The sequence below is a fragment of the Dendrobium catenatum genome, unplaced genomic scaffold, assembly GCF_001605985.2.
Source record: "Dendrobium catenatum unplaced genomic scaffold, ASM160598v2 fragScaff_scaffold_716, whole genome shotgun sequence".
NCBI classification, from domain to species: Eukaryota; Viridiplantae; Streptophyta; class Magnoliopsida; order Asparagales; family Orchidaceae; genus Dendrobium; species Dendrobium catenatum.
Genome location: NW_021319178.1, coordinates 11,502,373 through 11,521,006, shown reverse-complemented (window position 1 = coordinate 11,521,006; position 18,634 = coordinate 11,502,373). Strand labels below are relative to the sequence as shown.

Below are 18,634 nucleotides of genomic sequence, written 5' to 3'. Positions count from 1 at the left end.
TATATATATATATCATTCAGATCTATAATTTCTTAGTTGATGGTTAAAATATAAGATCTTTTAGTTGATGGTTAAAAAATACAATTAATAGATAAAAAAATCTGCGTAAAAGCGATTACTTAATATAAGCAAACAAACAAAGAGCCAATTTAGCTTCTTGCTGGTTTGCAGTTCTTCGCGAGTTGTCAACTGTCAGGCATTCTACCCCGCTAGTTTCCTCCTCGCCGAGTTGTCTTATTATTCCGGCAGACCAACGTTATGAACAAAATATGGGCCCCGCTCTGACTAATTAAGCTTATCCATACCCCTACAAGATCATTGCCAAAAAATTTGCCCATCAGTGTTCTACGCCCTTTCACCAGTGATCTTACCCATATATGAGTTGTTCGACTGCTCCCACCTCGCCTGGGGAGGTAAGTCACAGTCTCACTCAGATAAAGCTAAATGGCGTTAATGTCTTCTTTGTTTCGCAGAACAGCACTTCAACGACCTCCATGCCGAAATCCTACACATACAATTTCACGGCGATGGGCGTCCTCATCGCCGACATCGCCGGAGGGGAAGGAAGGAAGGACTATTGAGAAGATATTGGTGGCGAACCGTGGGGAAATCGCTTGCCGGATCATGAGGACGGCGAGGAGGCTTGGAATCCGGACAGTCGCCGTCTTTAGCGACGCTGACCGTGGCGCTCTCCACGTGGATTATGCTGACGAGGCCATACGTATTGGACCGCCTCCTGCTCGCTCTAGCTATCTCAATGCATCGGCTATTATTGAGGCCGCACATCGAACTGGAGCTCAGGTTGTTAAATCTTTTCTTCTCTAGTTTTCTTTTGTGCTAAGAGAAATGTCGCAAGTGATTAAACTTATGCGTTTTTATTTGGCGATAAGTAGGCCTTAATTTCGAAGCAGGAGCGAGGATAGGTTATATAAATCAGACAAGTTAGCTATGCAAATGTATGGGTTATCGCTTGGTTTAACAGCGTCAAGTTGGAAGCGGAATGTAGTCATCTGTTTGGTGCTGTGAAATATTAGCTGACTTTTCCTTAATTAAGGAAGGAAGATTAGAGATTTGAAGGAGGAAAGGTCCAACCCAGATCATGCGAGAGTCTTGTATTCAACCTTATAGAAGATCTTGTTACAACGGATTATTTCTTGGTGCACCAAGAAGAGTGGTGCTTAAGAAGGCACATTATTCCTTGGTAGATTTGCCATCGTCTTGTTCTCCTGCATAGTTGGAGTTAGAATTGGCACTTAGTTGGCGCTATCTTGGAGAAATGGGTATGCCATAATATAGGCTCCCTTTAAGGTTTGGGAGTAGGCATTCAAGTTGCTGAAAGTGAAGGTTTAGTGGCTTGTGCAGATGCTGTCATAGGCGTTCACTATAAATGTGACGTCCTAGCAGATTATTGTTAGGTACTGGAGAGATCTGACCAAGTGGCGTTTAGGTAGACAGCTTGATAGGTCGTTGTTGAGGAAATTTTGGTGGCAAATGATTGGAGATGGGCTTCTTGCGCGATGAAGTATGCCAAGTAGGTATTTGGTTTGGCTTAAATGGATACCTTGGGTTGTGAAGTGAGCTTGCATTCCAGGGAAATAGGAAAACTATCCAAGATGGAACGTATGAAATGCATTTCGTAGTGTGTTGAGGAAGTTAACGATGACTTTGGCATTTGTTCCTATGATAAGCTGGTTATGAACCTAAATTACAGTATAAATATGTGGTGGTTTTGTATTTGTAGAACATCAGAGAAGAATCTATTGAACTAGCCTTGTGAGCATGACAAGCCATTGTCTAGGAGCTTGTTTGAGATTGCACATGGCCTTTTTGAGGAGGAAAATGTGGTTTGGAATTTGAGGGTCTCGGAAGCCTTGCAATTGAGCAATGTAGACGTTTTCATTAGGACATCAAATAGATAAGGAGGCAGTTGGTTGGAGGATAAGGAACTCTTTTGACATGGCCTTGCGTTAATTAGGATATCGAATAGCTAAGGAGCAGTTGGTTGGATAATGCATGATTGTGGTATGGGAGAGGTTGAATGTTTGCTTTGGTTGGAGGTGGCCACTTTTAATTTTTGATCATTTGGTGGTGGATGGGTGTCAACTGTAAAATAGGTGGAGTTGCTTGCTATGGAGATTGGTTTGGTGGGAAGGTGCCAGGTGAGTTGGGTGGTTGTGTAGTAGGTAAGGATGGACTACTTTATTGTATTGGCAGTGTTAGCATGCAGATTGAGGCACCAATTTCTCCCCCCCTTTTTTTTTTCCTCTTTTGACAATTAATTATAAGCAACGATAATTAATTATAATTAATAAGAATTGATTATAATTAAACTCCATTAATTATAATTAATGATAATTAAAAAATTAGTTATAATTAATAATAGTTAATTATAATTAACAATAGTTAACCATAGTTAAAAAAGTAATAATAATTAATTATAATTAACAATGATTAATTATAATTAATTATTTATTATAATTAACTATAGTTAATTGTAATTAATAATAATTAAATATAACTAATAATAATTAACTATAATAAAAAAATTAGAAAAATTTAACCTATTGTAGGGGGTTCAGTCGGATTGGCTTGCAGGTGAGTTAGAGAGGATTGAGAGGCACGAGATGCTTGATGGCTTGCGTAGGAGGTTCGTGCGAGAGCAAGAGATTTCGCGAACAAGGGAAGAACGAATGACCGAAGTCCTTCCCTTGTCTTTGCCTTAACGATGAGGCATCGTGCAGGAAGACAGGTTGGAGCACGTCGTCGGCATGTCTGGTTCGTGGCCGGATGCCAAACAGGTACTCTAAATCCCCATTTTTTGCTTTTGTATACAAATCAACAGAATGAAGTAAGATGATTCATAAAGCCAATCCGGAATAATGATGATGATAGTCTTTGCATTGCCATTTAGGCTTAGGAATGATAGTTTATTAGTTTTATATGCTTTTAATGATTTTAAATTGAAATCGTTGAAGTCTCAGTGCTTTTTTGTTTTTGTTTGCACATATGTGGGATAAAGGCTTGATGTTGTTGTTGTTGTATATGTGCTGCAAGCTGGTAGATGATAAATTTATGTGCAAGTTGAACTATAGCTCTTAAAGTGGTTCTTGTGTATAATTTGTAACCATAAATAACCTTGAATAACAAATACATAAGTGAAATACTTTTATTCTATCTACATTACATCTACCGATTAGTGCAAATGATGTAGAACCAAGCTAGCCATGGCTGGATAATTCAAATCTGAAATTTAATTTTAGATTTTAACGTTTGGAGAGGATGGAAAAGTTTAAATTTGAGTCTTCTCCAATTAAAGGAGAGAGGGAGGGTGGGCCTTAAGAGGGGTTGCTAAGTTTGAAAATTTAAATTAGGAAAGGAGGTTTAGAGTATCTTTTTTTCAAAATTTAAATTAATTTGAATGGTGGGGCCTTTTCTAATTTAACTCATCTATTTTAGGGAAATAATTTCATATTTTAAAGAATTTAAAATCTGATTTGAAAATTTTGATTTTGAATTGGGAGGTAAGCAAATTCAAAATTTATGAAATTAATTTCAGCCAAAAGGGTGGAGGTAATTGAGGAATTGATGGCTTAATTGGGGAAGCTTTAATTGGGCTCCTAATTAAAGGAGAGAGGAGGGGAGTATTGGGGGGGGGGTCGGCGGCTAGGAAGAAAGGAGGGGAAGTGGCAGATAAGATAAACCACGAGCCCGGATGCTTCCTGTGGCTGATGAATAATGCTTTGTCCTCACCTAGGGACTTCAAACCACGAGCCTGGACATTTCCTACGGCTGGTGGGTAGTACATTTTCCTCACCCAGGGACTTCAACTCTCATAACAACTCTCAAAGCTTTTAAGAACAAGAGTGCATAATTTTATTTCTTAATAATCATCCATTCCCTCAAAAGAAGAGGGACTATAAATAGCCAAAATACAATAATAAGACAAATAACAAAAGTGCCCTCAGGGGTCACATAGGCCTACTTCCTCAAGTGAGGGTAAAAATGGAAAATTTGCATAAATAAATCAAAATACAACTATTCACTCAAAATAAAGTGGAACAATCATGGCCGTTGATCTTCGACTCCTCTGATAAACTTTCATGGTCGGATGTGCTCATCAGAAAAGTTGGAGGAAAGCTTTTGAGGATGTGCTTTTGGTTGTTTCATATTGACTATCTAAAAAAGAGTAACTATTGCAAAAGAATATTACAGTGTCATCCAATCAAACCATTCGGTAAAGAATAATGATTTGATGATTATGTCACTGCCAATCTTCTTTGGAACATGATAGTTGGTTATCACTATTAGGGTTGGAGAATCTATTTTGCAACATGATTGAATATATAGTCTATTTATAGGCATACATGATGTACGCATATGGAAACAAAAAAAGGGGAGAATATTCAAAGTCATGGTGACATAAAAGCATCTTATTCGGATTAGCTCTTCCTAACATGACACTTCTTAATACATATCATACGCCAATACTCCCCTCATGGCGAAGCATATATTATATGTTAGCTCCAGCTTCTTATATAAATGACAGAATAATAAATGATCCAGGTCTTGAAAATATAAAAAGTAATGATATTTTTTGAAAACACAAGATTCCATAGAAAATTCTTAATCAACTTAAATACATTTAGTTTGCTCATGAAAAGAGTTGGATTGTTGGCAATATAGATAGCAACACAATTTTCACATTACCGTGTCATAAGTTGAGAAACAAGAAAATCAAACTCCCTTTTAAATTTTTTACTCTCATCATTTCACATACCGAGTGAGCCATAGTTATGTATTCAGCTTTTACTCTAGTATTTGCTATATTAATTTGCTTCTTTTTTTGGGTTGGGGGAAGGGTATTTTACCTACAACAAAAATATAATTTCTTGATGTTGATTTATTATCTTCAACAGCGCCAACATAATCAACATCTAAAAATACTTCTATATTCAAATGTTCAACTTTTGTATATAGAAACGTTTTTCCAAGAGTTTTTTTTAATGCACTTAATTGTAGCACAGTTGCAAGAATTTCTAGAGCAACCTTGCAATTGTTCTGTTTTAGAGTTTGTATGTACTGGTTTTAGGCATGATAATTGTCAAATAAATCAATTTATCAATTATGGTTCAATAATGAGAATGATCATTGATTAGCTCTTTGTTCTCAAATGTGGTTTGAGTCTCGATATTAGCTGACTTTTTGCAATTAAGAAGATCAATTTTTCCAAAAAGAGTAGTAGCACATTTTTTTCAACATAATAGTATTCTTTTTCTTGTAAGCAAATTCAATTCTAAAAAAGTACATTGGCATTGCCTTGTATTTGGTTACAAAACACTTCAAGTAATGTTTAACCTCAAAGATGCTATCATGAGCATTTTTAGTGAGCAAGATGTCATCAATATAAATAACAAGTATATTGATAGGATGATTTTTAGTGCTAACTTGCCAACCAATCTGAACCGGGGCTTGCAAAATTTTTTCTAAATAAGCTTGTGGAGTCTATTTACTATCATGGATAGCCTTGCTGGTTAGGTTTATGCATTTCTCCTCTTAAGCAATGTATCCAGGAGGCTTCTTTAGATGATCTCTTAGTTAGCTTGCCGTACAGAAATGCTTATTTCCATTTATAGAGCATAGTCCATCCTTGATTGATGGCCATAATAAAAGGATTCTGATCGAGTTTAGTTAAGCAATTGAGGACAAGATATCAAAATTGTTATTCTTTGAGACTTGTGTGAAATCTTTTGCAATCGATCGTGTTTTGTGGCAATTGTTCTATCCATTAGGATGAAATTTAATAGTGAACACATGTCAAAAGATAACTGCTTTTAGTTTTAGAGGTGGAACAATAAAATCCCTTATATGATGATTGAATAGAGCACCCATCTTATATCCATAGTTTATTTTCATAAAAGATTTTGTAGCGCTTTCAGATATGCCCTGAGAATAAACACAAATGTCATGGACAAGGCAAATGCATGGAAAGAGTATGATAAACCATCAATAACATATAATAGGCACGAATGTGATGATCATAAAAGGAAACAAATAAGATATGAGCAATGAATTACTCCTTGACCTTGTTTCAAGTATTTTATATTTTCTGTAGCAATTTTTAAAATATGGTTCGGTCTACCAATTCATTAAATGTATCTTTTTTTTAAGTGTCATGAATGATTTTACTATCCAGGCTAGGCTTCGTTTATATATTATATAAGTACTCTGGCTGAGGCAACTATAGACTGCCTACTGAGATACAAATCTCAAAGTACTGGGTCGATAATGTTTTATGCAGGAATTGTGGTTTTTTTTTCATGATCACAGTACACTCTGCAGGCTATACACCCCGGATATGGTTTTCTTTCAGAGAGTGCTGACTTTGCCCAGCTTTGTGAAGCTGAGGAACTTAACTTTATAGGTCCTCCAGCATCTGCCATTCGTGAAATGGGTGACAAGAGGTACTAATTCTAGAGTAATTATATGATGTTATTTTTTCTTCTTTCTCATGTCATTAATTTGTTCTGATGAGGATGATACACATTACTATGCTACTTTTCATGCCATCTCACTGTTAGTGCATCAAAGCGAATCATGGGTGCAGCTGGTGTACCACTTGTGCCTGGTTATCATGGTGACCGACAAGATATTGATTTCTTGAAAGCAGAAGCTGAAAAAATTGGCTATCCCATTTTGATAAAGCCTACACACGGTGGAGGAGGAAAGGTATGAATTTAAGAACGTTTTTTTTAAGGAGGTATGAACTGAACAAAGAAACTTGTATTGCGATTTCCATTACAGTATTAAAGTTGAGGATCTTGTAAATATTTAAGTTCTCCGATCTCTTTTGTTAGAATGAACATGCTTATATTTTCTTTCCTTATCTCAAAATTTCTTCTGCACTATTGTTTGTTTATATTTTATAAGTTTAAAAAATTTTGTCAATAAATTTCATTTTGGGATATTTACACGTGTATCATCAAAATATTTTTTATTTACAAAAAATCACCAAAATGTTTAAGTATTTACATGTGATATACCCTAATTATTGAGCATTTAATAAATCATTGAGAAGAAAGTTGATAGATTTGTTGTGCACTTCACGATTATGGTCTTATTATAAATAGAAGTATTTGGATGAAAGTTTTGTTAAAAAAAAAATCATTTACATGTATTTATCCCTTTTATTTTATTTAAAGAACTCTACTCCCTCCTCCCTATCCATTGGAGTTCCTCACTACATAATTTCCATTCCTAGTTAGGTTGCTATATAAGCAGTTATGTATATTGATCTCGATATTATGCACTTCTTTGCCATGTACTTTTTTTATCCTTTTACTTCGCTTTAATATGGCCATTGGGAACAATATCAGTCAAAGCCAGTTGGTACTAGCCTGATAAAATAGAATTGGCCTCCCGTATAGGTCATTTAAAATTTAACATAACAAATTATTATCTCCACTTAAGGTTGAACACGTGAAGTAAATTATTTTGATTGGCCAGGTGAATTTATATTTCAAATTCTGTTGATTGGCCAAGTGAATGTACATCACTAGTTAAGCTTTTATGCAAATAGTTAATAGACTCAATATATTTTAAAGACACCCCAAATATTTCTAATTGAGTCTAGAAAAATAACAAGACATTGATTCTTTCTCGTAAATTGAAAATTGGAAATGTGCCTTGGAATCATTGTTCTATCCGCCTTGGATCGAATGACATCCATTGGACGGCTCATTTTGCATACCTGTACTAAGCCCTTCTCAATTACATGTAGGTTCATACAACCTTCTAAGGATGAGGGCTTAGGTTGCACTCTCCTTAATTTATGTGCAAGTCCTTGCAGCTATATGAAGATGTTTTTTAGGGTTGTAAGCTAAGATTTGGTGTTTTTCATGGCATATCCTCAAACATTTTCATGATCAAGACATACCCTCTCAATTAGAGTTTTTTTTTAAAGTATTTTGGAGTAGAAGTCATCTTTATTTGGCTTCTCTCTTTGACTGATGACAATAGAATTACAATAATGACAAGCGATTTCAACAAATGTTCTTAATGGCTTTGTCTTGGCGTTGATATCTTAGTGAGAGATGAGCATCTAGTATTTGCGAGTGTCTTTAATCTTCTTTGTTGAGCATTGCTGGACTTTGGATATGGGAATGGCTTGTGATTCTTCATTTAGTGCTCTAAATTTATAGCGTGAATGTTATAGTGGATCATATCCCTTGCACTCTTTTTCAGGGATAGGCTTGGTGAAGTCAAACCACTCTTAGTCGCTTTTGTAGTTTGTGTTATTGATCTTATTGTGTTTTTGATTTATGGCGCTTCCTACTAGCTCTTGGTAAGCTTTCACATTAAGTTTTGGGGTCGTCATTACATCGAACTAGTATTACAATGAGGTTGTGAAGTACAATGGCTATGAGATTTGAAATGAAGGAGATTGCTGGTTCATGCTTTGTAAAATCAAGATTCATTTGACGATTCGATTATGTTTGGCATAACGTTTTGAGGAAACTATTAAGGAATTAAGAGTGCAATTTGGGTTGATGGTTAGGTTTGGTTTTGAGCTAAAGTTGATTTGACTAAAATCTCATAGGTTTTGAGAAAACTACCAAGGAATTAAGAGAGCAATTTGGGTTGTTGATGGTTAGGTTTGGTTTTGAGCTATAGTTGAATATGGTTCAACTAGGTTTAATGCATGGTTCAAGCCTTATTCGAATATGATTCAAACTATGATTTAACGCTATTGAAGAGGGTTAAAACATAATTTGAAGGGTTTATGTTAGGCCGGTTCTTGTTTATAGGAAGCGGACAAAACCGCCTCCCTTTTGCTTTGCCGCCCAAGCTAGTGGACCCCACTAGGCAATTAATTAGGGAATGAGAGGGGAGCAGCTAGGTTTGGGGGGGAAATTTGGAATTAAGAGTTTGAAATTAGAGAACTAGTGTATTAAATAGTAAGAGTTGTTTAGGGTTAGATTATGCTTTGTTTTGTGGCTTATTTTGGAGTTCTTGTTCTTAGTGTCTTGGGCCCTAGATTCGTCTAGGGATTGGGAGAGAACGATCCTTCTCTCGAATTGAGGATCAATTGTATCTCACTTTGTTTCTTCCTTTAGTTTTGTTTTCATCAATAAACATTGCTTTTTGTTGATTTTCTCATTGAATTCGGGGAGCGATTTGCTGTTTTCATCTCTCTTATTAGGGTTTACTTGAAATCTTTAAGTATTTCCTAACAAATTGGTATTAGAGCGATCTTGGGACCGTTGGTGGGCTATTTTTGGTGAACTTCAGTGGTTGTTTTTGGGCCGGTAAAGGAGGAAATTTCTGCTTTTAGGGTGAAATCCATATTTTTGAATTTGAATTAAAAAATCCGGGGATTGATGGTTGCTAAGAAAGTGGATGTGCTGGAGGAGATACTTGAAGGGGAGATGAGCCAAATAAAAGCAATGATGGAAGACTGAATTTCATCCGTAGAATATAAGGTTGCATCTGTGGAAGACAATGTTTGCGATCTTCATGAGATGGTGAAGAAGTTATTGGAAAATCAAATTCAAACGGCAGCATCAGAGGAAGAAGGAACAGCAAGGACAACGACAAATTTTGAATTTCGTAGGAGGGACAATGAGGTGGAAATCATGGAGGAGAGAGGTGGAAGGTTTGGAGATAGGTATGGTTAGAGGGGTATGAATCAAGGGGTGTTAGTTGGGAGAGAAAAGAAGGGGAGTATGGTAGGACGGGTGCTGATTTTGAATAAAAGAGGGGAGAAAGTGAAGAGAGGTTTGGGTATGAGCTTAGGAGGGAAGATTGTGAGACTTGGGGGGAGCCAAGTACTCGTGAAAAGGGAAAATTACGGAGGAATACTTGAAAATGGGGGAGATTCGAAGGTGAGGAAGTTGAAGATGCCCATCTTTGAAGGGGAGGATGCACACGGGTTGATCTACAAGGTGGAGAGGTATTTCACCGTCAATGAGATGTTGGAGGTGGAAAAGTTGATTGTAGCAGGTTTATGTTTGGAGAGGAAGACGTTGTCTGTATCAGTGGAGGGATCAGAGGAAACCCATATGAAGTTGGAAGGAATTCAAGGAATGCTTATTGGAATGTTTCCGAACCAGTAGAGGAGGGGACTTATATGAGCAGTTCTTTGCACCAGTACAAGACGGATAAATGGCAGACTATCATTAGAGATTTGAGCACTTGGCCAGTCGGATGGAGCGATTATCAGAGATTGTGTTGGAGGGAAACTTCATGAAGGGGCTGATTGGCTGAAATCCGAGATTAGAGCTGTGGTGAAGGGTCATGAGGCCTCGTGACTTGGGAGAGGCCATGAAGTTGGCATAGTTGGTGGAAGATCAGAGATATCTAGAGAGGGGAGCCATGAGCAGCAGTTCAGGTGGCTCTTATAGGATGACTACCACTCTTATAGCACCCAAGGGTCTTGCAACAGGTGGTTTTCGTGAGACTACCATGGAGAAGTTAGTAGGAGGGAGTGGGGGAAATTTTAAAAGATTGATGGAGAGGGAGATGTAGGAGAAGAGGGTGAATGAATTATGCTTCAGGTGTGATGAGATGTATTTTCTAGGGCACAGGTGTAGGGATCGAACTCTTCAGGTTCTCACCATCTATAATAGCGAGGAAACTGAGGGATAGTTAGAGGGAGAGATGGACAAGCTGCACCTGGATGTGGCGGAGGTATCCATGAACTCAGTGGTAGGATTCACACCGAATCATATCATGAAAGTTAAAGGGGAATTATCAGACATGGAGGTTGTAGTGTTGATTGACAGTGGGGCTACCCACAATTTCATCTCCAACTAGGTTGTGAACCAATTAGGGGTGAAATTGGTGGATACAAGACGTTATGGAGTAATGATGGGTATTTGGAAGGTAGAGATGGGCCAAGGGATCTGTAGAGAGATAGTGTAGACTATACAAGTGGTTCATGTGATGGATGATTTCCTCCCATTAGAGTTAGGGAGTGCTAATGTCATCTTGTGGATGAAGTGGCTGTAGACCTTGGGAGACACCAAGGTTAACTATGGGGGATTGATGATGGAGCTAGTGGTGGAGGGGAAAAAGTAGTGATAATAGGTGTAGGGCTCTCCAAAGCCATGGCTTCACTTAAGACCATAGTGAGGAGCATATAGGAGGCGGGGCAAGGTTATCTGATGGAACTACACAGGTTGGAGGGGATCAGGCTGGAGGAGGGAGGGGAGGTTCCTCTTTCAGTACAACCATTGATTCAATAGTTCAGTGAGGTTCAACCAAAGGATTGTCATCACCAAGAGAGCATGAGCATGCTTTCACATTGAAGAAAGGGATGCCACCCATCAGCGTCAGGCCCTACCGCTATCTTTAATTTTAGAAGGATAAGATTGAAAGGTTTATTAGAGAGATGTTGGAAGCAGGGATCATCAGACCCAATATTAGTTATTTTTCTAGCCAGTGTTACTGGTTTGAAAGAAAGGAGTTGGAGGTTTTGTGTAGACTACAGGACAGTGAATAAGGAAATGATGCCAGATAAGTTTTCTATTCCAATGATAGATGAGCTGTTGGATGAGTTGAGTGGGGCAATTATCTTCTCCAAGAAAGATCTGAAGTCATGTACCATTAGATCATGATGAAAAGAGAGGATGTGCCAAAGACTGCTTTCAGGACTCATGAAGGGTATTATGGGTTCCTAGTGATGTTTTTTGGCCTCACTAACACCCCAACCATTTTTCAATCCCTTATGAACAAGGTCTTCAGACCCTACCTCAGGCGGTTTGTGTTTGTGTTTTTTGACGATATTTTGATTTACAGCAGGACAGAGGATCACTGGGAGCACTTGAGGAGGGTGCTAGAGGTGTTATAGAAGCAACAACTGAGAGAAAATATGAAGAAATATTGCTTTGCCCAGGCTAGTGTGGAGTACGTGGGGCATATCATCTCTAAAGAGAGGGTGGCAACATATCAGGTGAAATTGAGGCTATGTTAAGATGGCAGTGCCCAAAAATCTTAGGGAGTTGAGGGGATTCCTGGGATTAACAAGATACTACAGGAGATTTGTGAAGGGGTACAACACCATAGCATGGCCACTGATAGAACAGTTAAAGAAGGATGTATTCTTATGGGGAGAGGCGGTTATAGCAACTTTTGAGAGCTTCCATGACCGCTGTACCGATTTTGACACTACCAGACTTCACTTAGGTTTTCATAGTGGAGATAAATGCCTCAGGATTTGGATTGAGAGCAGTACTCATGCAGTGCAGTTGACCCATTGCTTATTTTAGCCAGATATTGACAATTAGGGCAAGGATGAAATTAGTATATGAGAGGGAGTTGATGGCCATTATGTTAGCCACCCAGAAGTGGTGACCATACTTGTTAGGCTGTAACTTCATCTTCAGGACAGATTAGAGGAGCCTAAAGTACTTACTGGAGCAGAGGATGATGATCAAGGAGCATCAGAGATGGTTGTCCAAGCTATTGGGGTATGATTTTGAAATACAATATAGGTCAAGCATGGAGAACTAGGCGGCCAATGCATTATTTAGGTGTACGGGGGAGTTGCAAGCGATAGTAGTGTTGGTCTCGTTGATGCTAGATTGGGAGGCCATCAATGAGAGTGCACGGTATGAGGAGTTGGGGAAGGATTAGGGAAGATTTGAGGAAGGAAGGGAATAGCCACCCAGGGTATTCTCTAGATGGGGAGAGGCTATTGTATCAGGGGAGGTTTGTGCTACCTAGGACATCAGTCCATATCCCACACCTACTCCAGGAATTTCATTCGAGCGCGATTGGGGGCCCTTCAAGGGTGTAAAAGACATACAAGGGACTTGCCTCAGAGCTGTATTGGAAGGGGATGCACAAGGATGTGGTGGAGATAGTAGTTATATGTAAGATCTGTCAGAGTAACAAGTACATGGCCATGTATCCAGGAGGGTTGCTACAGCCTTTAGCTTTACCATGTCGGGTGTGGGAGGAGGTATCCATGTACTTTATAGATGAATTACCCAGATCAGAGGGGTTCACATTAATCTTGGTGGTAGTGTATAGACTGAGCAAGAATGCTCATTTCATTCCCCTACGACATCCCTACACTGCCGTGATAGTGACATTAGCTTTTATCAAGGAGGTGGTTTGCTTGCATGGGACACCAGAGTTTATAGTATCAGATCGGGATAAGGTGTTCCTCAACCATTTTTGGAGGGAATTATTCAGGCTACATGGGACAATACTGAAGAGTAGCACTGCTTACCATCCATAGACATATGGTCAGATATAAGTGATAAACAAAAGTTTGGAAACATTCCTACGATTCTTTGTGTCGGAGACACCCAAGCATTGGGCAAAGTGGTTGGCTTGGGCAGAATATTGGTACAACACTTAATATAATTCTGCTTCTTAGATGATCACATTCAAGGTATTATATGGAAGGGATTCTCCTCACTTGGTGCACTTTGGGCATAAAAACACCCCAGTATTGTCTGCAGAGGAGTATTTTGAGGAAAGAGACAAGGTGTTGGAAGAATTAAAGAGGCATTTATTAAGGGCACAACATATTATGAAAAAATAGATTGATGGGGCATATGAAGGATATCCAATTTGAGGTGGGCGAAAGGGTATTCTTAAAACTCTGACCTTACAGACAGAGGGATGTCGCCAACAGAAGGAATGAGAAGCTTGCACCAAGGTATTTTGGGCATTTTGAGGTACTGGAGAGGATTGGGGAGGTGGCATACAGACTGAAATTGCCTCCAACAGTAAACAAACACCTTTTTTTTTCATTTCTCACAGTTAAGGGCGATTGGGAAGCATGTAGCTAGTTTTGAGCTACCAATGACATTAACATATGACTTGAAGGTGATGTTGGAACCCTTTGAGTTACAAGGGGTGCGCAAGGGAGGAGGGATAAAAGAGGTGTTGATAAAGTGGAAGGATCATCCATATTATGAGGCCACATGGGAGCCTTACGAGAGGGTGAAGCATCAATTTTCCTCATTTCACCTTGAAAACAAGGTGATTCTGTGAGAGGGCGGTTGTGACGCCCCAAGATCTAACTTGGAAGAATTATTCAGTTAATCCTTTAAGTCAATCTTCTACCAGAGCTATCTATAGTCATCAATCAGTGACAACGGTCTAACAAAAATCTATAAGTTAACAACATCACGTAAAATTTTCTATTCATTCCCAAAAGTTCATTTACAAATATTCAGGATCTACACATTAATCACATGTAATCCATCCTGTCCTGAGTACAAAAAAGAATCGCTATACCAAAAGGATAAAAACCTGAAGATTCCTGATCAACCTCAATCTCCTGCTACCTTGCCCTGACCTGAAATATTGACCACATATAACGAGCTTCAAAAAGTCCAGTAGGTCACCAAATACCTACAACTGAAATCAAAGGACGGTACGAAAGCAATATGCATATTAATCAGTCAAAACAATATCAGTCACTTACACATGATCATTGAGTCAATGCAGAAATAGGAATTAGTACATAAACAGAAATCAATACAGAAACGGTAATCAATACAAAAACGTGTAGAGCCATAATTATCAGTAGAAGAATCAATAAACAGTATAAAAGTTCGTAAAGCTCAATGAATCAATACGTGCGTCAAATCTCTACAGTAGTAGTCGTATCAATAACACCAGTCAATTTAGTAGACAAATCTTCATATCTAAAATCTTAGTTAAATCGTTAAAGAAATCTTCGTATCGGTAATATCAATCAAATTAGTCAATAGTATCAATCGTATAAAGAGAATTCATCGGTTCAATAATATCAGTCGGTATAAAATATCAAATCAATACTATCGTTCATGACTGTTGAAATCAAATCAATGAAATAAAATCATAACATCGTTTGAAACAGTTGGAATCAATCAATGCCGTAGAATCATATCAAGATGTACACTTGTAATTCAGTTATCCAATATCACGTGCTCAGTGAATCACATGCAATCCAATAATCTATATCATGTGTTTAGTGAATCACATGTCACTTACACAGTATATCACGTGCATAATGTCAGTACAGTGAATCAGTAGTATCAGTGCCTGTATCAGTATCAGTAACAATCCAGTGACATGAACAGTAATGCTATTAACAGTAAAATCATGCATTAACAGTAAATCCGTACAGTAACGATAAATCCGTACAATAACGATAAATCCGTACAATAACGATAAAAACAATGATTAAAAACTTGTATTTCAGTAATCAGTAATCATACTCACAACATACTCAACAAGTAAAAGCCCTGGCTATTACGGTGTTTTTCAGTCTTGTATCAGTATCAGTATCTTATATCTTGTATCGGTTGGCTCAGTAAAAAGAGTCGTCACTCTTTGCCCATCGGCACAGTAATCACCTTCTTATAACTCCCATAAGTAATCACGTGATCAGTAGAGGATAACACCAAACCGTATTTAGAGGAAAGCCTGTCGGCCCACCATCCTGTACAGGTCAATCTTCAACCAACGGTTCAACTAGTCTTTACTTATCTTTCAGTAATATAACCGTAGTTCAATCATATATCCACAATCATATACATCTCATTAATACATTGCAATCAACAAATACAATTAACTCAATTGAAGAAAATCGTTAAAATATTGTGCAGTCGACAGAAATCCCAAACAATATCAAAATACACAGTTTCAGAAAATTACTAGAAATCGAATAAAACATCATTTTAAAACTTTACTTGTACTGAAACAATATTTTTCAACATCTGGATAATTTTCTATTAGATAAAAACACTTCAGAATTCAGGATACCCGGTGAAAATTTTTCAGAAAATACTCAAATTGTGCAAAATCATCATTTCAATAACATACCAAAAGTTACGCAGTAAAAGTTTCATCAATACAAAGATATGCAAGAATTTCGATAACAGAAACATAATACTGAGAAAAAAAAAATACGAAATCTTCGAAATCAGAAATAGGATTCGGATTTCTTACAGTGAAACAAACAATTCTTCCAACAGCGGCGTCGGACGAAAATCGCACCGTGGCCTCCAAAACCAAGCTTCTTCTTTTTCTTTCCTTCTATTTCTCTCTCCTGCTTTTCTCTCTCTTCAAAAGATCTTTATGTTCGTCCAGACGATGTTTCCCATTCGTCCCGGGACAAAACTCTCTTGACACATATCGTACAGACGATGATAGATTTCATCCCTGGACGATGCTATCGGGCAAAAATTTATCTCGGACGAACTCAGGTTCGTACAGGCAGTTCGTCCGTACTAACCATACAGATTTTCACAATTTTCTTCAGTTCGTCCCGTACTAAGGTCAGTTCGTACAGACTAACTGCACTAAAAAAATGAAATTCTGAGGGGTTTTATAGCGGTATTGTTAGGCCGGTTTTCACTGAACCGGTTCAGATGGCCCAAGGGGGGCACCTTCAATTAGGGAAGGATAGAGGGGTGGCTAGGTTTGGGAGGGAAATTTGAAATTACCGAATTTATTTACAGTGATAATTTTTTTTTCTTTTATTAAATGTTCTGAAAGATAATGCATGCTTATGAAATCTTTATTGTTAATTAGATTATGATTTATATTTCTCATAACCAATGATTGATCATGTTGAGTTAAATAAAAGTTTATGTTATATTTCACATTATCATCTAATGTTCATGAATGTTAGAAGAATGAAATGACTAGATAGATATGGTTGCACGTGAATGTTGACTGATGGAGCACACCCCATTATAGTACTGGCTGGGGACGCAATGTACCCGTGCATGTAAATAGAAAATGTTATAAAAAAGGAAAAGGAAATGAAAAAAATGAGTACTTTTCATTGTTACATGGTAGCTTCTGTGACGGTTGTATAATTTATAAGAAATAATAAAGATATAGATAAAAGTATTGTTTATGCATAATATTAAAGTCATGAAATGAAATGAATCTAAATGAAATTATTTTATGATATGAATTGAAATGCTCATGCATATTGTTTCAATTACATTGGATTACTATAATTTAGAACCATGTTTTACTCACTGAGTTGTAGCTTACTTTTAGTTGCTCTAATATTTTCAGGTATAATTTAATATAATAAAAAATTAAAAAATGAGTAGAAGAGGTGAAAATGTGTACTGTAGACGTGATACACCGAATAAAATGTATTTAATTCATTTCATATCAGTTTATTTTTTTTTTTTTTAAGTTTTAGTTGCTCTTTTAGTGTATTGGAGATAAATTTAACAAATGAAAATTTAATTTGCCGTCCGACTGTCTGTTCTTGTCTCGTTAATTTGAGCCTCTAGGCTGAGTTATGTAGTATTTTTGTTCTTTAGGATAATATATTATTTTTTATACCATGCTTGATCACAAAATATGCAATTCGTTGAGGTTGACAAAATTTCTCCAACACATGCATGTTCGAATCTTGTTCTAACCATGTTAGAACATTGATAAGTTATGTTCAAATCTTATTTCAACCTTGTTTGAATATTGCTCGGACCTTATTTCAGCCATGTTCTAACTTTATTCTGACCATGTTCGAACCTTGTTAAACCTTGATCTAATCTTATTTAAACCTTGCTTAAAAAGGTGTAAATAAGATTAAGACATTTTCACAATAGATAATGTAATACCTAATGCCACTATGGTTTTAGGTTTAAGAGTGCAAAATTCAAGTAATAACTTGGGTCTATTATTCAGAGTGATGATGAAATAGATGAGGTTATTATTAGTAGAATTCAAGTTGGCTGGATGAAGTGGAGGAATGCATCGGACTTGTTGTGTGATAGTAAAGTACCACTCAAACTTAAGGGAAAATTGTATAAGATGGTGGTTAGATCTGCAATGCTTTATAGTGCAGAATGTTGGCCATTAAAAGAGAAGCATAATATTAAGTTAAGTGTTGTAGAGATGAGGCTGCTCAGGTGGATGAGTGGCTTTACTCTTAGAGATAGGATACGAAATGAGCATATACATGAAAAGGTTGGAGTAGTTTTAGTGAAATATAAGATTAGAGAGAGTCTCCTTAGATGATTTGGTCTTATAAAACGACGGTCTTTCGATGACTCGGTTAGGAGAGTAGATGTATTAGATTTAACCTATGTTAAGATAGGTAGATGTAGACCTAAAAAGACTTGGTTGGAAAATTAGTAGAATGACCTTTATTTATTAGATCTAAATGATAGTTTGACTCTTAATTGGACACAATGGAGAAAAATGATTCATGTAGCTGACCCCACGTAGTGGGATAAAGGCTTGATGTTGTTGTTGTCGTTGTGCGAAATTCAAATATAAATAACCAGACATAAAATCACTAACTTCGAATAGTAGCTGGAGAAGTAGATAGAAATTTTGCAGCGAATTTTTACACATGCTCTGAGATTGTCGGAGATCAGTAAGGTGTTGGGAAGAGGAAAGGTCTAGCCTCTTCTTGTTTGAAAGCTTGTGCGATTTCTTGTGTGACGGTTTTGAGTTCATTTCTATGAAATGGGGATATTTCATTTGACTTGAACTTCAAGGCATATTTTTTGATTTTTTCATAAAAATAAATATCGGGCATAATTTTTCAATTATGAGGCATATGAAGTCAAATTTCCCATTATAAACAATCCCTAAGGCAAAATCTAGATAATCTTTATGAAAATAAATGTGAAATATAAAAATGATTAATTAC

General features: G+C 37.1%; 1 protein-coding gene across 5 annotated transcripts in view; it reads left to right on the top strand.

The window, feature by feature from the left end:
* The first annotated feature begins 190 nt into the window (after positions 1–190).
* The window catches only part of LOC110102461 (methylcrotonoyl-CoA carboxylase subunit alpha, mitochondrial), a 41,689-nt gene continuing 23,245 nt past the window's right edge, over positions 191–18,634 (top strand). For 2 of the 5 annotated variants that reach the window (XM_020830806.2, XM_020830807.2), the window contains exons 1-3: positions 191–801; positions 6,340–6,461; positions 6,579–6,726. In XM_020830806.2, the coding sequence (XP_020686465.1) occupies positions 445–801; positions 6,340–6,461; positions 6,579–6,726 (627 nt within the window). In that variant the 5' untranslated portion in view covers positions 191–444. Of the gene's footprint in view, positions 802–2,579; positions 2,799–6,339; positions 6,462–6,578; positions 6,727–18,634 lie in introns of all 5 variants that reach the window. The other 3 variants (XM_020830808.2, XM_020830804.2, XM_020830805.2) reach the window with 3 other exon arrangements.